Source organism: Rhineura floridana, chromosome 4 (genome assembly GCF_030035675.1).
Source record: "Rhineura floridana isolate rRhiFlo1 chromosome 4, rRhiFlo1.hap2, whole genome shotgun sequence".
NCBI classification, from domain to species: domain Eukaryota; kingdom Metazoa; phylum Chordata; class Lepidosauria; order Squamata; family Rhineuridae; genus Rhineura; species Rhineura floridana.
This window is the reverse complement of record NC_084483.1, coordinates 167,287,201-167,306,897: the sequence shown is the minus strand read 5'-3', so window position 1 is coordinate 167,306,897 and position 19,697 is coordinate 167,287,201. Positions and strand designations below refer to the sequence as shown.

At 41.5% G+C, this 19,697-nt stretch overlaps 1 protein-coding gene across 3 annotated transcripts in view; it reads right to left on the bottom strand.

The window, feature by feature from the left end:
- Nucleotides 1–1,419: 1,419 nt before the first annotated feature.
- Nucleotides 1,420–19,697, bottom strand: part of DUSP10 (dual specificity phosphatase 10) — an 83,451-nt gene continuing 65,173 nt past the window's right edge. For all 3 annotated transcript variants that reach the window (XM_061625143.1, XM_061625145.1, XM_061625144.1), the window contains exons 3-4: nucleotides 9,315–9,692; nucleotides 1,420–2,665 (exon numbers count right to left, since the gene is read on the bottom strand). In XM_061625143.1, coding sequence (XP_061481127.1) covers nucleotides 2,400–2,665; nucleotides 9,315–9,692 — 644 coding nt within the window. In that variant the 3' untranslated portion in view covers nucleotides 1,420–2,399. The remainder of the gene's footprint in view (nucleotides 2,666–9,314; nucleotides 9,693–19,697) is intronic.

Genomic DNA, 19,697 nt, shown 5'->3' with positions numbered 1-19,697 from the left:
GTTATTGAGTTATTAAGCTTCCATGTTATTTTTATCTTGTAGCTTACCCAATTAAGCTTTTTGCAAATGTAATTGAATCACTTTTTTCAATATTGAAAATGTTTTTAAGTGGTGCAAAATGACAGCATTTTGTTGACTAAATGCAAGACTCTACAGTCCCTTCTCATGCTACTGATTCATCACTTAATACTTAAATTGGCAACACTGGATGCCTCCATACTAAAAGAAAAAAGAGCTGTCATTATGTTTTTGCATCATTCCAGCATATGGACAATATGCTTTCAAATTCTCCCTTCAGTTATGTGGACTAGTAAGACCCTGAACATGCGCTTTGCAAGTGTCAGAGATGCCAATAGCATAAATAACCACTGGCTAAAAGCTGTAGGTGGATATGCCCTACAATAACTAATATTTTCCCCATCTATCTAATCAATACTTGCTCTGTATATACACATCATAAAAATGTCAGTCCCTTGGGAAATGTTTGAGTTGATGACTTGCAAAATAAACCTTAGATAGAAAAGGAGGAGAATTGACCCCAAACGGAAGAAAATGTGAATGAATACTCTCATTTTCTTCCATTTTGGGTCAATTTTATATTGTTCCCCTTCTACAGAATACTTGAGGCCCAATGAGAGCCTAATGAGAGCCAAGAGTGAATCGTTCACCAGTGTGTCATGCAGCTGACATCTAGTTTAAATGCTCTTATGAGCATCTAGACATACATGTACAGTATTAGTGAGCCAATGACACTCTGAGCCAGGTGGCTGGGCTTCTGGAATGCTAATGCTGCATGTAGAGTAACTAGGTGCCCAGCACACACAGGCCCAGTTCAGACATAATGATCTTGGTCAGATCAAACCATGGTTTATCAGACGGAGTTATGCCGCATCCTCTTCCCTTTCTTTTGCGTGCCTCTAAGATTTCTTAAATCATCATTTCTCAGTTCTGATGTAATAGCGAAAGGTTAAACTCCTCAAAGTATTAAATTAAAGTAGAGGTGGGCAACCTGTGACCCTCCAGATAATGTTAGCTGTAACTCTCATCATACTTGGCCACTGGCCAAGCTGGCTGCGGCTGGTGAGAGATATGACTCCCGACATCATCTGGAGGGCCACAGGTTCCCTATCCCTGAATTACGATATGCAACAGAACAGGAGAAGGGAGTGCATGGGTATAATACTCATTCTTGGTCCAATAAACCATGGTTTATTTGAACTAAGACTATATTCTGAACCAGGCCATTGCTAAATTCATCTCAATGAGGCAAGTGCCACATGGAAACTTTGTATGATAAGTACTCCCACTTGTGAGCTTCAACAAGTCCTCCTCACCCCCCCAGCCCCTCACTACATATTGCAGCTAACTACTAAGGAGTGTTCACTAAAGAAATAAGAAAAAGGACAGACACGCACATACTCAATTTCTAAAACAGTTTTCATTTTTATAATCAAACTTTTTACATGAACAGAAACACACCAATATTTTGTGCAAAAAATATTTTAAATAAACTTTGCTTGTTCTTGATCTTTGTACATTCTGATATACATATGTAACAAGGTGTATGGCACTATAACCAGAATCAGAACAAGGGGGAAAAATAATTGCTTTTGTTGTATTCCTTCTTCTACATTAAGCCGGCCACCTTTATGCTATTTTTTTAAAAAAAATATTATTACTGGGCAGCCAGCTATAACTGGTTTGAACACTCAAAATAAAGAACTCTTTTCATTCTCCAAAACTATTATTGCACAAGAAGCCAGTAAAGGCATATGGCATAAAATGGTCATGTCCCTTGGTGTTAGAACATCCTATCCTACTCCCATCTGCAAACAGAAAAATAGTACCGGAAGATGAAACACAGCAAATAAAAAGATTTTCTCTAGTCAAGAAGGGCAAGGAGTGATTTGCAGATAGTTTTAAGCTGCTCTCATCTTCTTTGCACCAGCAAGCATTTTGCTTAGGGTTTCTTTAGCAAAGCCTTTGCAAACTCAAGGCCCACGGGTTTTATTTTGGCTGGTTGTATTTTATTTTTTTAAACACAGCTGTCTTCAGTCTATGAACCCGCACAGACTACATAGTCATAATTTCTACAAGTAGCTGAATCAACAAAAAGGAAAAATATATATAGTGTCCAGTTTTTTTTCTCACACGCATGTAGATTTTTTTAAAAAAACTGGTTTCTTCTAAGCATCTCTCCATCATCCGCTTTTTGAGAAGGGACTTGCAATGGCAACCTGCCCAACATTTGTGAAGTCCTTGTATTTTAAAACCTTTTCTTCAAAAAGGTTTTCGTCCAGAGTTTTTTCTTATAATAAACCCTCCCCAACAAAGCTAAAAAAAAAAGTCCATGTCAAGTGAAGGATACAAATATCTCTTTGTCACATGCTTCTTTGCAGTCACACAACAGTCTCTACCCCAATCAGCTTTGGTGTAAGAATTCGTGGTGTGACTCCATTATTTAGATCTTCCTCAAACTCCAGTAATTGCCCCATAAAATTAAGATTAGGAGAAATGATTGGTCTCTTGCCTTTAACAAACTTATATGCATCAGTCATGGTCATCCGTGTGTGCTTCATAAGGTAAGCGATGACTATAGTGGCAGAGCGCGAGACACCTGCCTGGCAGTGGATAAGGAGACCTTTCCCACACTGGTGAGCTTCCTCTGAAAAAAAAAAGTACAGAAATAAAATGTAAACATTCACTTCAATGAGTGGAGAATAGAGCTCAAAGTACATCCCACAAAATAAGCACTCAGCAGGAATTCACTAATTTAGGTTTGGTGTAGAGTTGGGGAACCTGTGGTCCTCCAGAAGTTGCTGGACTTCAACTCCCATCATTGCAGACCACTGGTCATGCTGGAAAGCCATGTGTTCCCAACCTCTGGGAAGGAGAATAAAAAATAAGGTATACCAAAATTATATGAACTCAGGGTGTGTAGGCCCCATCTGCACCATCCATTTAAAGCAGTTATCATACCTCTTTAAACCATCATGGCTTCCCCTCAAAACTCATAGGAATCTTAGTTTGTCAAGGGTGCTAACAGTTGTTAGGAGACCCCTCTTCCCCTCATACAACTACAATCTCAGAGTGGTTTAACAATCAAATCCCTCTTCCCAGGGAACTCTGGGAACTGTACTCCTGTGAAGGGAATAGAAGTCGCCTAGCAAATCTTAGCACCTTTAACAAACTACTGCTCCCAGGATTCTTTGGGGAAGCCATGAAAGTGGTATGATACTACTGTAAATGTATAGTACAGATGGGGCCCTAGCCTCTGCACCCAGCTTCTTTCACTTGCAGTTGGGAAGTAGCCAAGAATCTATTTTAATCTCTCCCTCCATCTCCAGATTATTCTTACTATTACCCATTTCCATAGAAATACGTGATAAAAATGGTGCTGACAACAGAAATGCAAATTATGTGCCCACACACACATACAAAGTTGAACATAGCACGTGCAATAATAACAGCTACAGACATCATGGAGAATGTGCTCAACTGAACAGCATAAACAGTGGATTTTAAAAACTATACACAGAGTCTCCAAGGAATGTAAGAAGAGGTGAGGATTTTACAAAGTAGCAAGTGAAAAGGGCAAATTCACACACTGGAGACAAAAATCTGGGTATTCTACAAAACAGGACACTCGCCAGGCATCCACAGCAAATCTCTGCTTCCTGATGTGATCAGTATGTGCTTTTTTACATATATCTTTCACTACAAACCTATAAAATGTGACATGCAAAGTAACCTTCAGGCGTCCTAAACCAGATCAGTTGGTGATCTGATCCAGGATGGACTAGTTTTACAAAGCCAGATTGTGCTTCACGTTGGTTCTCAAGAAGTATGATGTGCACTGCTTTCTTAGATACTTTCTGCCTTTATCTCAGACTTCATAAATGGAGCAGGAAGAAAATCTATTTAAGACATCCAGATCTTTTCAGATCCAATTTAAACTATCCCTAGGGCAAAGCTAAGCTCCAAATAGTTACTTAAAGGAATATTTATCCTACTAAAAAGTCAAGACAAAGAAATATATGTTTATCAAACATGCAAGCATAGCTTTAGGCTCTAGTTACCATAGTGAAAAGGGGGGCAATGTCTTTCCAGAATATGGTCTCAAGTCATCTTTAAGAGACAGTCTGTAAAAGTATTGGTCAATAAAGGCTTAGTCAAGATTTTTGCCCTCCACTTCATTGTCTTCCCACATTAAACACTAGCTTTAAAGCATTTAGTTTTAAGCGTTAATTTTAAATTATGTGACTATATCACATTCTTGCTTAGTATGGGCCATCACAATAATTGTCAAGTATAATACACAATGGGTCATGCCCAACACTGTGTGAGCAGACTTTCACTCATGCATTGGGATTTCCCCTTCCTTTCACTGCAGACCCTTGCACAGCTCCAGAATCTGCCCCAGAGGGTCCCTGCAATGGCAGCACTGGATACAACCCTTTGTAAGTTGCTGATCTACAAAAGGAATGGGCTTGCTCACTGTGGAATACCATACTGGGTACATACCAGCATGTATATACCAATACAGAAGGGTTGCCAGGTCAGAAGCATTCCAAACCCTGAGATTTTGGGGGCAGGCCCAAGTGATATCACAGGGGTGGGCCTGAGTGATGTCATTAAGCATGATACACTAAGCATCAACCACAGTTGCTTGGTGCACACAATTCAAACAAAAACAGTTCTGACTGGAAACTAAGATAGAAATCTTAGCTAACAGATGGAGTCTGGATAGGGAACGTTTAATCTAGCCTACCTGCTTCTGACAAAAAGGGTTTAAGTATCCTCAGGCTAAGCCAGTCACCAGAAGGCCATTGTAGGAAGAAAGGAACCTAGTGTTGTGGAGATGTTAGATGGGAGCACTCAGGAGTAAAGATGGATGCCCCCTAAGGCTGCAATTCTAAACACATTTACTAAGCCCCATAGAACTCAATAAGACTTCTCAGGAGATACGATTTGGATTGTGTTGTTGGTAAAGCTTAACTAGGCATCCTCTGCAAAGATATCCATATCTAAGTAGGGTTCAAACACCCCTGCCTGGAATGCCCTGCCCCTACCTTTTAACATGGCTGTTCCAAATTTCTTTACAGATTTGATCCTTAGCTTCAGAAAGAGGTCTGAGAAATGAGTAAGAGTAAGAAGATTCTCTACTCTTTTCTGTCTACCCTGTGGGCTGTTATAAACTCACTTTGACAGCCAAGCCAATTCCAGTGAATAATAATTGACAGAGAGAAAACACACATGGTTTGGTCTACCTTCATAGGCAGCAGCTTGGGAACAACAACAATTGCAGCCACACTGCCCAGTACAGTAGGGCCCCGCTTTGTGGCATCCCGCTTCTCAGCATCCCTCTAATACAGTGCACAGACAATGCCACCACCCTCTTCTCCTCCCTGCCTCTACAAGACTTCCCTCCTGCTCCTCCCTCGTGGGAAGGACACCGGGTTCAACTGCTAGGCAGCCCCGTCTCACCTGTGATCTCAGCAGGGGGAGAAAGATTAGAGGAAAGCCTCCTCCTGGCTGGGCAAAGCCCAGCCCAGCCCAGCACCTGGTAGCTTCTCTTCTCCCCTCCCCACTTGCCTGCCTGCTTCCCTCACAGGCTCGCTTTCTTTTTCCCCCCTCACAAGCACTTCCTGCACAGGGCCGGGCAGAGCCCAGTCAGGTGGAGCACGGTTGCTGCTCTCTCTCTCTTTCTCTCTCTCTCTCTGCAGAGTTAAAAGTACTGGGGAAGGGCAGGCAGGCGCTCGGTCAGGTTTTGAGGGTCTCTGCTGTGTCCTCCAGGAGCGGCAAAGAGCAGTAGCCTGGAGAGGGGGGGAGAGTCCCTGAAGAGGTGAACAGTGGAGGGGGAGGCTGGTGGGAGGGGCTCCCGAACTGGGAAGTACTGGCTGACAGGAGAGACTTCCATCCAAGGGTCTTCTCCCAGGCAGCTGCTCTCGGGCGCTAAGAGGGGATTAGGCGGTGGCCATTGCTGCTCCTCACATTGCTGGAGGGTGAAGCCATTGTGGCCATTGTCTCCCCTTAGCTCCCCAGCTGGGCCGCCAGAGGGGGAAGACCAGCAACAAGCCATGGGGCCAGTCTTGTTCTCGGAAGCCACCAGGTAAAACTCTCACCCCTTCACCCAGCCAGGGCAATACTGAGGAGACTTACGCTTGGTACGCCACTGTGTTCCACTTTTCGGTGATTTTTGCTTTTCAGCGGGGGTCTGGAACCTAACCCGTCGTATGAGTGGGGCCCTACTGTATGTGAATTCTCTTTTACCACTATTGGGCAAGAAACAAACCATTATGCAAACAACAAAGTGCATCATCAATGGGTTTAAGGGGGTTGAACTGACCACATGGAACCACTGTTGTTGCTTCTATGGATGAAAGGGAGTGAGGTTAAAGGTTAATGAAATTCAAACAAAAAAAGAAAAAGAAAAGACAATGATGATTTCCTAAATGCAATACCATACCAACCACAACAAGATTCCTATGATTAAGGCAGAAAACTCAGCATCCCACAACCAGTCAGGATTCCTAACCAAAAACCAAAACTAAAAAAATCCTGGCAGCCAAGGTCACAGAAATCCCCATGCAGTACAACCTGACTCCGGGGCTGCAGTTAGTGCAGAATGCTGTGGCATGATTGCTGACATCAGTGAAACCCTATCAGCACAGAATACCTCTGCTCTGACATGTGCACTGGTTGCCGATTTGCTACAAGGCCAAGTTCAAGTTTGTTAAGGGTGGTGGGAACTATAACTGTGAGGGGGAAACTATACTTCCCAAGATTCTTTAGGGGAAGTCATATCCTTTAAATGCAAGTTGGATGTGCTTTAAACGCATTGTGTGGATCTACTTAATAAACCTTGCCTGCATATATACTGTTTTAATTAATTTTTTAAAATGGATATGAGCTGTAAAGTTTACTGGGTGACCATGGGCTACTTACAATCTCAGCCTACTCTGCCCCTCAGGATAAAAACAACCATGACCACCCCAAGGGCACACTTAAAATGTAGAGGAAATAATGATGTACAACCATAGTGTGAAATCAGATACTTATGAGGACGTAGTATGAAGAAATATTTATATAAGCATGACTATAAAATATGTCTATTATTTACACAACCTGTAAATATATTTATAGTGCAATCCGATGTTTGTTTACTCAGAAGCAAGTCCCCAGTAGCATAACGAGCTTTTCATGTGCCTTGTGCAAGGTTTTATTTTTGGGCCCCTTAATTTTTGGGGGGAAAATAATAATAATAAAACAAATGCGATATAACAATTGTTTATAAATAATTTTCATTTCAGCAAAAATAATAATAAAACAAATACAATATAACAATTGTTTATAAATAATTTTCATTTCAGCAAATCCATTTCAGGGCCCCCTTCATTCTGGGCCCTGTGCCTGTGCACCTGTTGCACCTGCCTAGTTACGGCACTGCAAGTCCTGATGTCTTCAATGGGGCATACTCAAACAAGGAAGCATGCACAGAATTGCAACTTCAAGTAATAAGGAACTTCATTCATCCAACCCAAAATTCAGAATCATGTCACTTTAAGCTGTTTTGCAACTGTTTATACTTGTTTTTATGGTTATTGGGATTCATTTCTTATTGTGAGCTGCCTTGGTTTCCAGTCACCAACCCTACCTCACAGAGTTGAGAAGACTACACACACACACACACACTGGAGATGTAAAAATACATACACCCCATATAATAGTTTATTGTCAAAACCAGTTGGTCACTGCAGAACATTTAAAAATAATAATAAAATAAGTATTAGTTTCCAACATAATAAACGTGATACCTAAGTAAGCCCTGCCTAATTGCTTTAAAAAATAGGATGAGGAGAAGAGAAAGATTTACAATATAAACACAATCCTTTACTATGTTCATTCAAAGGTCCTGTCAATTTACAGCACAATCCTAACCATATCTACTCAAAAGTAAGTCCTATTGAATTCAATGGGGTTTACTCTGGGTATGCAGGATTAGCATTGCAGCTTTACTCCCAGAAAAGCAACTATTGGATTAAAGCTTCATATTGGGAAGGTTTTCAAAACACTGCCCTCTTCAATAGCCCAGGAAAATTTAAACTTGGTTGACTCCTGTACACAAGAGGGGAATAAAGACTGAAAGTTATACACTTTCTCAATTTATGACGTTTTCAGATCAGCAGGAAAAGACAAGTTTTCTGACTTGCAAAAGGGTCTAGCTACTGCCTTGTCAATCACAACCCTGACTTCACTTATTGGCTACAAACCTGAAAAGGTGGGATTAGAGCAGCCAGCTACAAATTTATTTAACTGAAGTTGGGTGGGTGGGTGATGTTTTGGTGTATATCTCGTGATCCAGACCACCTAGAAACTTTTTTTTAATGAAAGCTGAGAGCCCGGAGACTAAGGTGACTCACCAGAGACCCAGAGAGCACCCCAAAAATCTGGAGTCTCCAGGCAAAAACTGGACACCTAGCAACCCTACAGTACAGGCCTGCTGAAGACCTTCCTCTTTCAACAAGCCTTTTAAGTTGAGACCTTATCCCAATCTGTGTCTGTGCTGGAATTGCTTTTTAATATGTTTTTAAACTTTTCTTTTTTAAAAAAAAGATGTTTTTAAAGCTTTTAAAAATGTTTTTAAAGATGTTTTGTTTTAATATATTTTAAAGTCTGTTTTTATTATCTTTTAAACTGTTTTGGGTGCTTTTGTTTGCCTCCCTGGACTCCTACTGGGAGGAAGGGTGGGATATAAATCTAATAATAAATAAAATAAAAGAATAAATAATACCAGTAGCACAAACTTAGAGGAACTACTAATTTATGTGTATACTGATTGCACATACAATCACTGTAATAAACTTGACAAATGCACAGCCACATGTTGCACCTATACAAAGTGTGAATGTGAGGAACAGGTGTTTTGCAAACATCTGAATCATATAAATATGGGAACTGGTAGCAGCTGCTCATCAAGCATACTCCTGCAACAAACCCAGATATCCTCTTGGAATTCTGAAAGTTTAAAAACCCAAGCACATGCTACATAATATGTGCAGAGGCCCTAAAAAAATGATAAAATACTAGAAGTGGCCAGTCAGTTTCTCTGGCACTACTACCATAGTCAGATAAAAGTTTCACAAGTGTTGAAATGCTCCAACTAAAAAAGTTGTTTACCATCAGTCACCCACCCGCTTAGTCAAAGATAATCGGTTCTACGCCTATCAGCCCAGAACTAAATGCATTCAAGCCGTGAAAGCAGCAATTATAGCCATTTGCTAGGAGAGAGGACTGTAAGCAAGGATAGTTACCGATGAATTCAAAAGCCTCTTCAAAGTACTGCCTGAGATTCTGCTTGTTGCTGTCTGTGGCAGGGAGCCGCTTGTAGCTGAACAAGCCTTTCTCATAGTGATAGAGAGGGAGGTGAGTGGTGACGTTGATGATGTATCCTATGTTCAACCGCTGCATCTTCTCCAAGTCCTGGGCATCGTGCTCATTGCCAAGAAACAAGAAGGGCAAGATGGGGGTGAGCTCAGCATTCTCAATGTCTGGAGTGGTAGGGATGGACTGAGGTAGCGTACATGTCACCGCGGCGGCACCACCCCCTCCTCCGCCTTCAGGGCACTCTTGAAGCTGGAGGGAGTTATCACAGAGGTTTTCATGGTTCTGTTTAAAACTGCTGAGTCCACCTGCAGCAGAGAGACATTTTTTTAAAGTTTTTTTTTCAGAAACTTGAAACAGTGCAGGAGCAAAACTAACATTCACAGTACACCAAAAGCACAACCCTGCACATTTCCTGCCAAGCTGTGCAGCCGAAACCAATAAGGCTGCTCAGGAATGTAGGGCTGTTGCGAACCACAGCCTGAGAACATATGAACTCAGTGCTTGCTCTCACAGTTCTACTGGTGGCAGCAAACAAGGGACAGAATTGCAGCTGTGCTATTGGTTGCAGCTGCCTTGATGCAGGTTCACGTCACATGCATAAACTTCACACACAAGAGCAAACGCTATTTGTTCCTGAACCTTAACAAAATTACCACCAATCGTTTAAAAAACATAAAGTTAACTCAAAGTAAGCTAGGTTTTAAGGGGTGATATCCAGCCAAGTCATATGTAAGGGTACGCCTATTGACATCAGTGGACTTAATTTATGTAAGTCCACTAATTTCAATGAGTCTGCTCTGAGCATTGAAAACACTGGATATTACCCAATATGCTTAAGCGTGCCTAACTATTTTGGATGGGGTCCAGTGTCTGCAAAAACAGTTAAAAAGAACCCTGTTGTGTTACACATATATTATACCATTCTTATCACTTTGTTTCAGATGGGAGAAGGGTAAATAAATACCAAGCTCTCTCTCTTAAATCCAGACGACAATCCTTTTGGATTTCACAATAGGATCTTTGCTTTGCCTAAGAAGCAAAGTTCCTTATGAAGTTCCATAACTGATGGTTCAGCTCCATAAAAGGTTTTTCAAAGAGAAAACACTTGAAGGGGGAGGGGTGTCAACCAATGCAAATAAGACCATTACACTTTTCTTTCTTTTTTTAAATATTGCTCTGACATGCTTCAGGATCTTCCAATCTGTTGTCTAACACTGTTTCACAAAATCTGAGGAGAAAAACAGACACTTAAGAACTTTCTACACCTAGTTCCGAGATGACATCAGTTGAGGCTCCCCACCTGCCCAGTTTCCACGGCAATTACACAAAGACATACAATGACATCAGTTTAGCATGACATCAGCTCTTTGAGTGCAAACAATGCAAGAAGAGCTACTTTGTTTCAGGCTTTTTGGTACAACTGTGTTCTTGGGAGCCAGTGATGTAATGCTAACAGGTGGTTGGGGTAGTATTTGCCTAACAGGGAGGAGGAAAAACACAACTATATCCCTTCTGTATACATGGGAGATTATAGGTTAAGCTTTCACTAATGGCATGTGAAATAAGGCATTCAATTCAAGAGAAATGTTCTTGATGCAAACTGGGAGAAAAAAAGTAAGAAAAATGTACAAGAACCAAAAAGCGCCTTATCTAAAACCGATATAACTCTTGGAAAGAAATTTCTCACTGTGATCAATTTTCCTGAAAGGCAGAGATTAAAATTACAGCAGCCCAGAGACATTTAGTGACAATTCTTTATATTTTTACTCTTTTGTCTATAAGCCTCTGTGCCAGAACAATAAAAACCTTTATAGACATCCCACAGTCTGAAGTCCCAAAAAGATAAGGCACCAAGTTTTATCACTTTTTAATAGAGATGCTTGTACACCACTCAAAATAGTGAAACACTGGCTTGTAATTTTAAAGTGAGGAGTGCAAGGGGAAAAAATACAGGTGAAAATGAAGGAATTAGGGCCACATCGACACCATACATTTATTTCACTATTATTCCACTTTAAACAGTCATGGCTTTCCCCAAAGAATCCTGGGAAGGATCAGTGCTGTGAGGTGTTAGGAGACTGCTATTCTCAGAGAGCTACAATTGTCAGAATGGTTTAACAGTCAATCCCTCTTCCCAGAGATGTCTGGGAATTGTAGCTTTGTGAGGGGAATAGGGGTCTCCTAACAACTCTCACCAACAACTTCACAAGCTACACTTCCCAGGATTCTTTGGGGGAAGCCAGGACTGTTTAAAAGTAGAATAAATATACGGTGTAAATGTGGTCTGAAGGTCTGGTCATCGTTTCAGCATGCTTTTCTTTATTTATAAATTAGAAAACCCAGTGTGGACTTTTGTCACATGATCATTCAACAGATATGACAATCGTCTTATAAAGGCAATGCAGGCTTTTTGGCATCAGCAAATTTCTTTTGCTTTGGACTGTATCTAAATCCTTTACAGTTCCTTTCCCCCAATTCAGAGAAAAAGCTGAATAGCTATTTTTACCCAAGGTGGTGAAAATCTTCCAATATTACAGAAGAGAGTTAGCAGCATCACTAGACTACAACTCTGCCTTTAATCAGAGTGGTAAACATTTTTCTACCAACTCCCAGCACTCGTATCATGTCACTTTTCAGTGGCTGTCACTTCCCACCCCCCACAATAGAAGACAGTGAAGGTTGGTCCATTAGTGCTAATGGGGCACAGTTTGCCTTCATCCTGCTCCAACCCAGGGCCAGTTCTAAAGGACGGCCAGGTGGGGCACTGGCCCGAGGTCCCCTGGAACTACAGGGCCCCTCCGCTACCCTTCCACGATCCATGGCAGGAGCCGCGGATCACAGGACAGGAGGAGCTTCCGAGCCACCTGCCATCCCCCCGCTTCACTTATCTTTCTCTCTGCTGTTTTTTTGCAGTGCATGCAGGGTTGCCATCAATCAAGATGGCAGCCGAGGTTTCCGTAAGGGGCTGAAGCCTCTGCTGCCATCTTGGTTGATGGCAGCAGTGCGCATGCATGCCATCAACCAAGATGGCGGCACAGGCTTCAGCCCCTTACAGAAACCTCAGCCGCCATCTTGATTGATGGCAATCCTGTGTGCGCAGTGCACACAGCCACAAAAAACAGCAGAGAAAGGTAGGTGACGCGGGGGATGGCGGGTAGCTCGGAAGCTCCTGTCCTGGGATTTGCGGCTTCTGTCACGGATTGCAGAAGGGGAGCAGAGGGGCCCTGGGCAGGCTGGTGCCCAAGGGCCCTGGCATGTCTGCAGCCGGCCCTGCTCCCACCTACCTGCCTTCTTACTTACAGCAAGGGATGGAAGGATCCATCAATTTCTGTCCTCTCAGTTTCTCATTTTTCCAATCTTAAATTCAGCTCTCTGCATTTCTGCAGCAATTTCCATTTTTTAATCCTCAAAAATCCTTTTAATACAAATTTCACCTAACCCATTTCTGTATGCAGTTTTGACTAATACACATTTTTACAAGCAATTTCTTGTAGTATAATGTGCTTCAGATGTTACTTTCACTAATATATTCATTTTATGCACACTTTCCCCTAATATAATAATGAATAATATATGCATTTTTGTAAGAAGTACATTGCCAAATTCAGGTAAGTGTGAGTTTTGAAGGATGGCTGTGTTTTGATTCTTGTATTGTTTTGGAAAGTGCAAATTTGACAGAATTAGCTTTGAAAGCGACTGAAATGAATTCCTCCCACATCCCTATTTACAACCAGTTTAGGGGGTGGCACTGCGTGTCAGCTTCCCCATCCTTAGTTTCAGTGTTGCCTTTGTAGAACTCATTAGTGAAGAGGATGGGGACAAAACTAGAATTAGATGGTTCTGCCTGTCAATGGCTCTGGCTCCATCTACCCTTGGCCTCCCTGCTTTCAACCCCACCAGTCCCAGTGGGTACCAACCAATACTGACAGAAGCGCCAACTCTTTTGACATGATATCAAAACTCAATCTTTCCAGATTTTCCTATTTCTATAATGTACCCGATGATTTTGTGTTTGTTTGTTTTGTTATGCAGCTTCTACAAAAACAGAGCCTGGAGTGGCAGGGAGATAATTCCCTTCAACACATTGTTTATTCTCAGTTTCACTGCAGGATGAATTTGGGTTTCTCTCCGTTTCCCATTTTTCCATTCTAAATGTCAATTCTCCACATTGCTCCATCAGCATGCAGATTTTTAAAATTCTGCACAAAACTCCATCAGCATTTTCAACATTTCTTCTAACACACCTTTTTGCAATTATCCCTAATACATTTGTTTACATTAATTTTGCTAACGTTTTCCTCTTTACATATTTTTGTAAACCCAAAAGGAGTTTGATTCTCTGAGCCTATTTGCAAGCAAGCAAGCACAGAATATTCATGGTGACCTCTTCCTTTCAGTACCTGCTACATTTACCTGAGGCATAGGAAGGGAAAGGCATTGCTACCTCCTGAGCAAACTAACTTTTGGGGCTCCCCTGCCCCAAGGAAGATCCTGGAGTCCTTGGTGAGAACAGGAGGTAGTTTCTGCTGACAGAATGCAAGTGTGATGGGCAGAGCACAGCAAGAAGAAAGCAGCCTCTAGAGAGGGTACTGGCGATGCAGGCTGAGTAGAATCAGTCTTGACCACAGTTCCTTATGAGTAATCAAACAAGGAAGCTCACTTTTATAAGGATTACTCATGATTAGAGATAGGCAAATCTGTCTGTTTTGGTTTCTCTCTGTTTTTCATTTGTCCACTCTTAAATTCAGTTATTCACATCTCCACACATCAGTTTGTAATTAATTTATTTATTTCAAAAGGTCTTGAGGAAAATTCATCTACATTTTAGTGCCAATTTCTCCTAATACACACATTTTTGCATGCAATTTTGCCTAATACACACTTTTGCAAACCATATTTTCCCCAATATAATGCATTCTTGCATGTTATTTTCACTAATATATGCATTTTTAGGCACACATATACATTTTTGTACACCTTACTTAGCTGAAACTGCATTGCAAAATTCAGAGAAATGAGAATTCCAAAGGATGGTTATGTGTCAGTTCAGAGTGCTTTCAGATGTGCAGATTAGGTAGATACACCTTCAAATGCAAACTTAATCAAATTTCTCCCCCATCCCTACACATGATACCCTAAAATGGCTGTAAGCAAGGAACAGGTGTAGGGTTGCCAGGTCAGAAGCATCCCAAAACCTGGGATTTCAGGGGTGGACCCTAGTGATGTCAGGGGGGTGGGCCCTAGTGATGTCAGGGGGGTAGGCCCGAGTGATGTCAGGGGGGTAGGCCCGAGTGATGTCATGGGGCGGGCCCTAGTGAAGTCACAGGGTGGGCCCTAGTGAAGTCATTAAGCATGATACATTAAGCATCAATCACAGTTGCTTGGAGCACACAATTTTAAAAAATTCTGATTGGAAATTAAGATAGAAATCTTAGCTAGAGGACATTTAATCTATCCTACTTGATTCTGGCAAGAAGGATTTAAATGCTCTCAGGTCAGGCCAGTCACCAGAAGGCCATTGTAGGAAGAAAGGAGCCTAGTGTTATGGATATATTAGATGGGAGCACTGAGGAGTAAAGACAGATGCCTCTGAAGGCTGCAATTCTAAACACACTAAGGGACTAAGCCCCATAGAACTCAGCAGGACTTACTTCTGGGTAGATATAGTTTGGATTGTACTGTTAGTAAAGCTTGACTAGTGATTCTCTGCAAAGACATCCATATCCAAGCAGGGTTGCCAACCCCTTGCCTGGAATGCCCTGCCCTTATCTTTTAATATGGCTGCTCCAAAATTCCTTACAGATTTGACGCTTCACTTCAGAAAGAGGTCTGAAAAATGTGTAAAAGTAAGAAGATTCTCTACCCTTTCTGTCTACCCTGTGGGCTGTTATAAACTCACTTTGACAGACAGCCAACCTAATTTCAGTGAGTAATATTTGACAGAGAGCAGGGCCGGCTCCAGGAATGCCGGGGCCCTTGGGCATCAGCTTGCCCTGGGCCCCGGCCTGCATGCGCATGCTCATTCGTGCTCACACGTGCACGCAGCCCACCCCACCCCCACCTACCTATCTCCTGTCTTTTACTATTGCCATTAACCAAGATGGCAGACACAGTTTCCCTGTGGGGATGAAGTCTCCGCTGCCATCTTTGTTGATGGCACGCATGTGTGCTACGTGTGCGCATCTCTGCCATCAACTAAGATGGCAGCAGGGGCTTCAGTACCTTAGGGAAACCTCGGCCGCCATCTTTGTTAAGGGCAACGGTAAAAGACAGCAGACAGGTAAGTGGGGGGATGTGGGGGGCCATGGATCATGGAAGGGGAGCAGAGGGGCAGTTGAGGGGGCCCCTGTAGCTCCAGGGGCCATCGGGCCAGTGCCCAACCTGGCCGCCCTTTAGAACCGGCCCTGACAGAGAGAAAACACACATGGTTTGGTCCACTTTCATAGGCAGCAACTTGGGAACAACAATTGCAGCCACACTTCCAAATATGTGAATTCTCTTTTACCACTATTGGGCAAGAAACAAACCACCATACAACCAACAAGGAGCATCATCAATGGGTTTTAGGGGGTTGAGCTGAGTGTATGAAACCTCTGCTGCTGCTTCTATGGATGTAAGGGAGTGAGGTTAAAGGTTAATGAAATGCAAACAGAAAAAGAAAAGACTATGATGCTTTCCTAAATGCAATACCATATCAACCACAACAAGATTCCTATGAGTGAGGCAGAAAATTCAGCATCCCACAACCAGTGAAGATTCCTAAGCAAAAACCAAAACTAAAAAAATCCTGGCAGCCAGTCAGCCAAGGTCACAGAAATCCCCATGCAGCACAACCTGACCCGGGGGCTGTAGTTAATGCAGAATGCTGTGGCTCGATTGCTGACAACAGTCAGACCCTATCAGCACATAATACCTCTGCTCTAGAATCTGCATTGGTTGCTGATTTGCTACCAGGCCAAGTTCAAGGTGTGCTTTCCATGTTATGGGTGCCACATAGTACTTGCTCTGCTCCTGTAAGAAATCAGTCCTGTAATGTGGCAGCGGCTACGCTTTGGAACTCTTTGCCTATTGACATTAGGCAGACGCCTTCATTGTATTCTTTTCAGCACCTGCTAAAAACATGTTTGTTAAGCCTACCCAGGCAGGTAGAAGCTATTGTGTGTTTTTTCTCTTTTTAACTCACTGTTGGTTTTATTATTTTGAATGTTGTTAAATACCTGTCTAACTCTTTTTGCCAATAATTTTATTGTTTTAATTCCTTCTCTAAACCGCTTTGAGATTATTTACAACAAAGCAGTGTATAAATGTTGTAAATAAAATGCAGAAATAAATTTTAGAGTCACTGTGGCCCTTGAGTCATTTCCCATGTTTAGGAACAAAGGAATCTGCCTTATACCAACTCAGGCCATTTGGTCCATCTAGCTCAGTATTGATGACATGGACTAGCATTGGCTCTCCAGGATTCCAGCCAATAGTATTTTCCAGAAATTGAATTTTGGACCTTTGCATGCAAAGCATATGCCCTACCAGTGAGCTACAACCCTTCCCTATTTAAACAGTATCTTTTAAAATTGTTCTTTTCAATTCACTCTTGAATGCGCATCATACCTAGGGCAGATCCACACCATTCATTTAAAGCACATTCAACACCCATTTGAAGGACATTAATCCCACCACAGATTCATGGGAACTGTAGTTTGTTCAGGGTGGTGGGAACTATAACTGTGAGGGGGAAACTACACTTCCCAGGATTCTTTAGGGGAAGTCATGCACTTTAAATGCGAGCTGGATGTGCTTTAAATGGATTGTGTGGATCTATTTAATAAATTTTGCCTGCATGTAAACTGTTTTAATTAATTTTTCAAAATGGAAGTGAGCTATAAAGTGTACTGGGTGACCATGGGCTACTCACCATCTCTCAGCCTATCTGCCCCTCAGGATGAAAACAACAGAGAACCATGACCACCCCAAGGAAGGGCACACTTAAAATGTAGATGAAAAAATAATCTATAATTATAGTGTGAAATCAAATACTTATTGGGACACAGTATGAAGAAATATTTATATAAGCATGACTATCAAATATGTTTATTATTTAACCTGTAAATATATTTATAGTGCAATCCTATGTTTGTATACTCAGAAGCAAGTCCCAATATCTTCAATGGGGCTTACTCAAACAGGGAAGCGTGCACAGGACTGCAACCTCAAGCGATAAGGAACTTGTTCTTTCAACAAGCCTTTTAAGTTGGGACCTTATCCCACTCTGTGTCTGGTTGGAATTGATTTTTAATGTTTTTAAACCTTTTCTTTTTTTAAAAAGATGTTTTTAAAGTTTTTTAAATAATGTTTTTAAAGATGTTTTAATATATTTTAAAGTCTGTTTTTATGATGTTTTAAAGTGTTTTTAGTGCTTTAGTTTGCCACCCTGGGCTCCTACTGGAAGGAAGAGCGGGATATAAATCAAATAAAAAATAAACTTCATTCACCCAACCCAAAGGTCAGAATCATGCCACTTTAAGCTGTTTTGCAACTGTTTATACTTGTTTTATGGTTACTGGATTTTAAAGGGATTTATTTCTTATTGCGAGCTGCCTTGGTTTCCAATCACCAACCCTACCTCACAGGGTTGTTGGAAAGACTCCATACACACACACAGAGCAGATGTAAAAATACACTCCATATAATAGTTTATTGTCAAACCAGTTGGTCATTGCAGAACATTTTTTAAAAAATCAGTATTAGTTTCCTACATAATAAAGCCTGATACCTAAGTAAGCCCTGCCTAATTGCTTTAAAGATAGGATTGGAGGGGGAGAAAAAGATTTACAACACAAACACAATCCTTTACTATGTTCACTCAAATGTCCCATTAATTTACAGCACAATCCTATCCATGTCCACTCAAAACTAAATCCTATTGAATTCAATGGGGTTTACTCCAGGTACATAGGATTAGCATTGCTTTACTCCCAGAAAAGCAAGTATTGGATTAAAGCTTTCATATTGGGAAGGTTTTCAAAGCACTGCCCTCTTCAACAGCCCAGAGTTTGACTCTTGCACACAAGAGAAAAAAACCCTGAAAGCTATATACTTACCCAATTTATGAGATTTTCAGTTAAACAGGGGGAAAAACACAATTTTCTGGCATTGCAATGAGGTCTAGACACTGCCTGGAGGTCAACGAATCACAACCCTGGCTTCACTTATTGGCTACAAGCCTGAAAGGGTGGCGTTAGACTTACGAGCTGCTATAACAGATCTGTTAAATAGATTTAACAGTTGTGGGGAGGGGGTGGCGGCGGCTGATGTTTTGGTGTATATATTGGGAACTAGTTCACCTAGAAACTTAATTTTGTTTTTTTAAAAAATTGAAGCTGAGTCCGGAGATTAAGGTGAGTCACCTGGAGAAGACCCCCAAAAGCCAGAGTATCCGGATGAAAACGGGACACCTGGTAATCCTAAACAGGAGCGACCTGAAGCAGTGCCAGTACAGGAGGTAGCCAATGGTCATCCCAAGCCTATACATATGTACCCTTTCCTAGTTCAAAACAGATGCTGGAACTTTTGGTCTTCCAGATTTTTCTGAACTACAATTTCCATCATTCCTGGACATTGGCCATGCTTGCTAGGGCTGATGGGAGTTGTAGTTCAACAACAGCAACAGGGCCAAAGGAGTAGGGCTGGACAGCAAAGTCACAAGCAATCATAATATGGGAGGGCAGATTGTTACGATCCAATAGAATCCAGGATTGCACTCCTGCATTAAGGTTTTAGAAACTGATGGAGGACAGTATAAAAATGTTTTAAATCAATAAAGCAGATTCAGAATTTCTATTTCAGGGCAGTATACACTAATAAACACCAACAACATTGCAACAAAAGCAGAAGCAAATAAAACAAATACATCAGTATTCTATACATTTTTAAAGCCTAGGCAAATAAGAATGCCTAATCTGGTGTCTAGCAGACCACCTCCCCCAGTACAGACCAAGGCAATCTTTAAGATGACCAGTGGATTGTCACTTGGTGACAATGTAGAAAAGGGCCTGCTTGGTGATAGCACCCACCCTCTGGAATGCCCTCCCTAGGGTAATTATGAGGTGGAGATAGTCATGATCTTTAAAGGCTTCTGCTTTCCTGGAGTCCACTGTATTTCTGAGATATACAGTTGTGGTTTGTTTAAGAAGTTTTACTGAATGTTGTCTGTTTGTTATTTTTATTTAACAGCTTAGATGTTTTTATTATATTAAGCAGTATAAACATTATAAATAAAATAATAAGCTTGCGAAGTAGGGAACTGACATTCA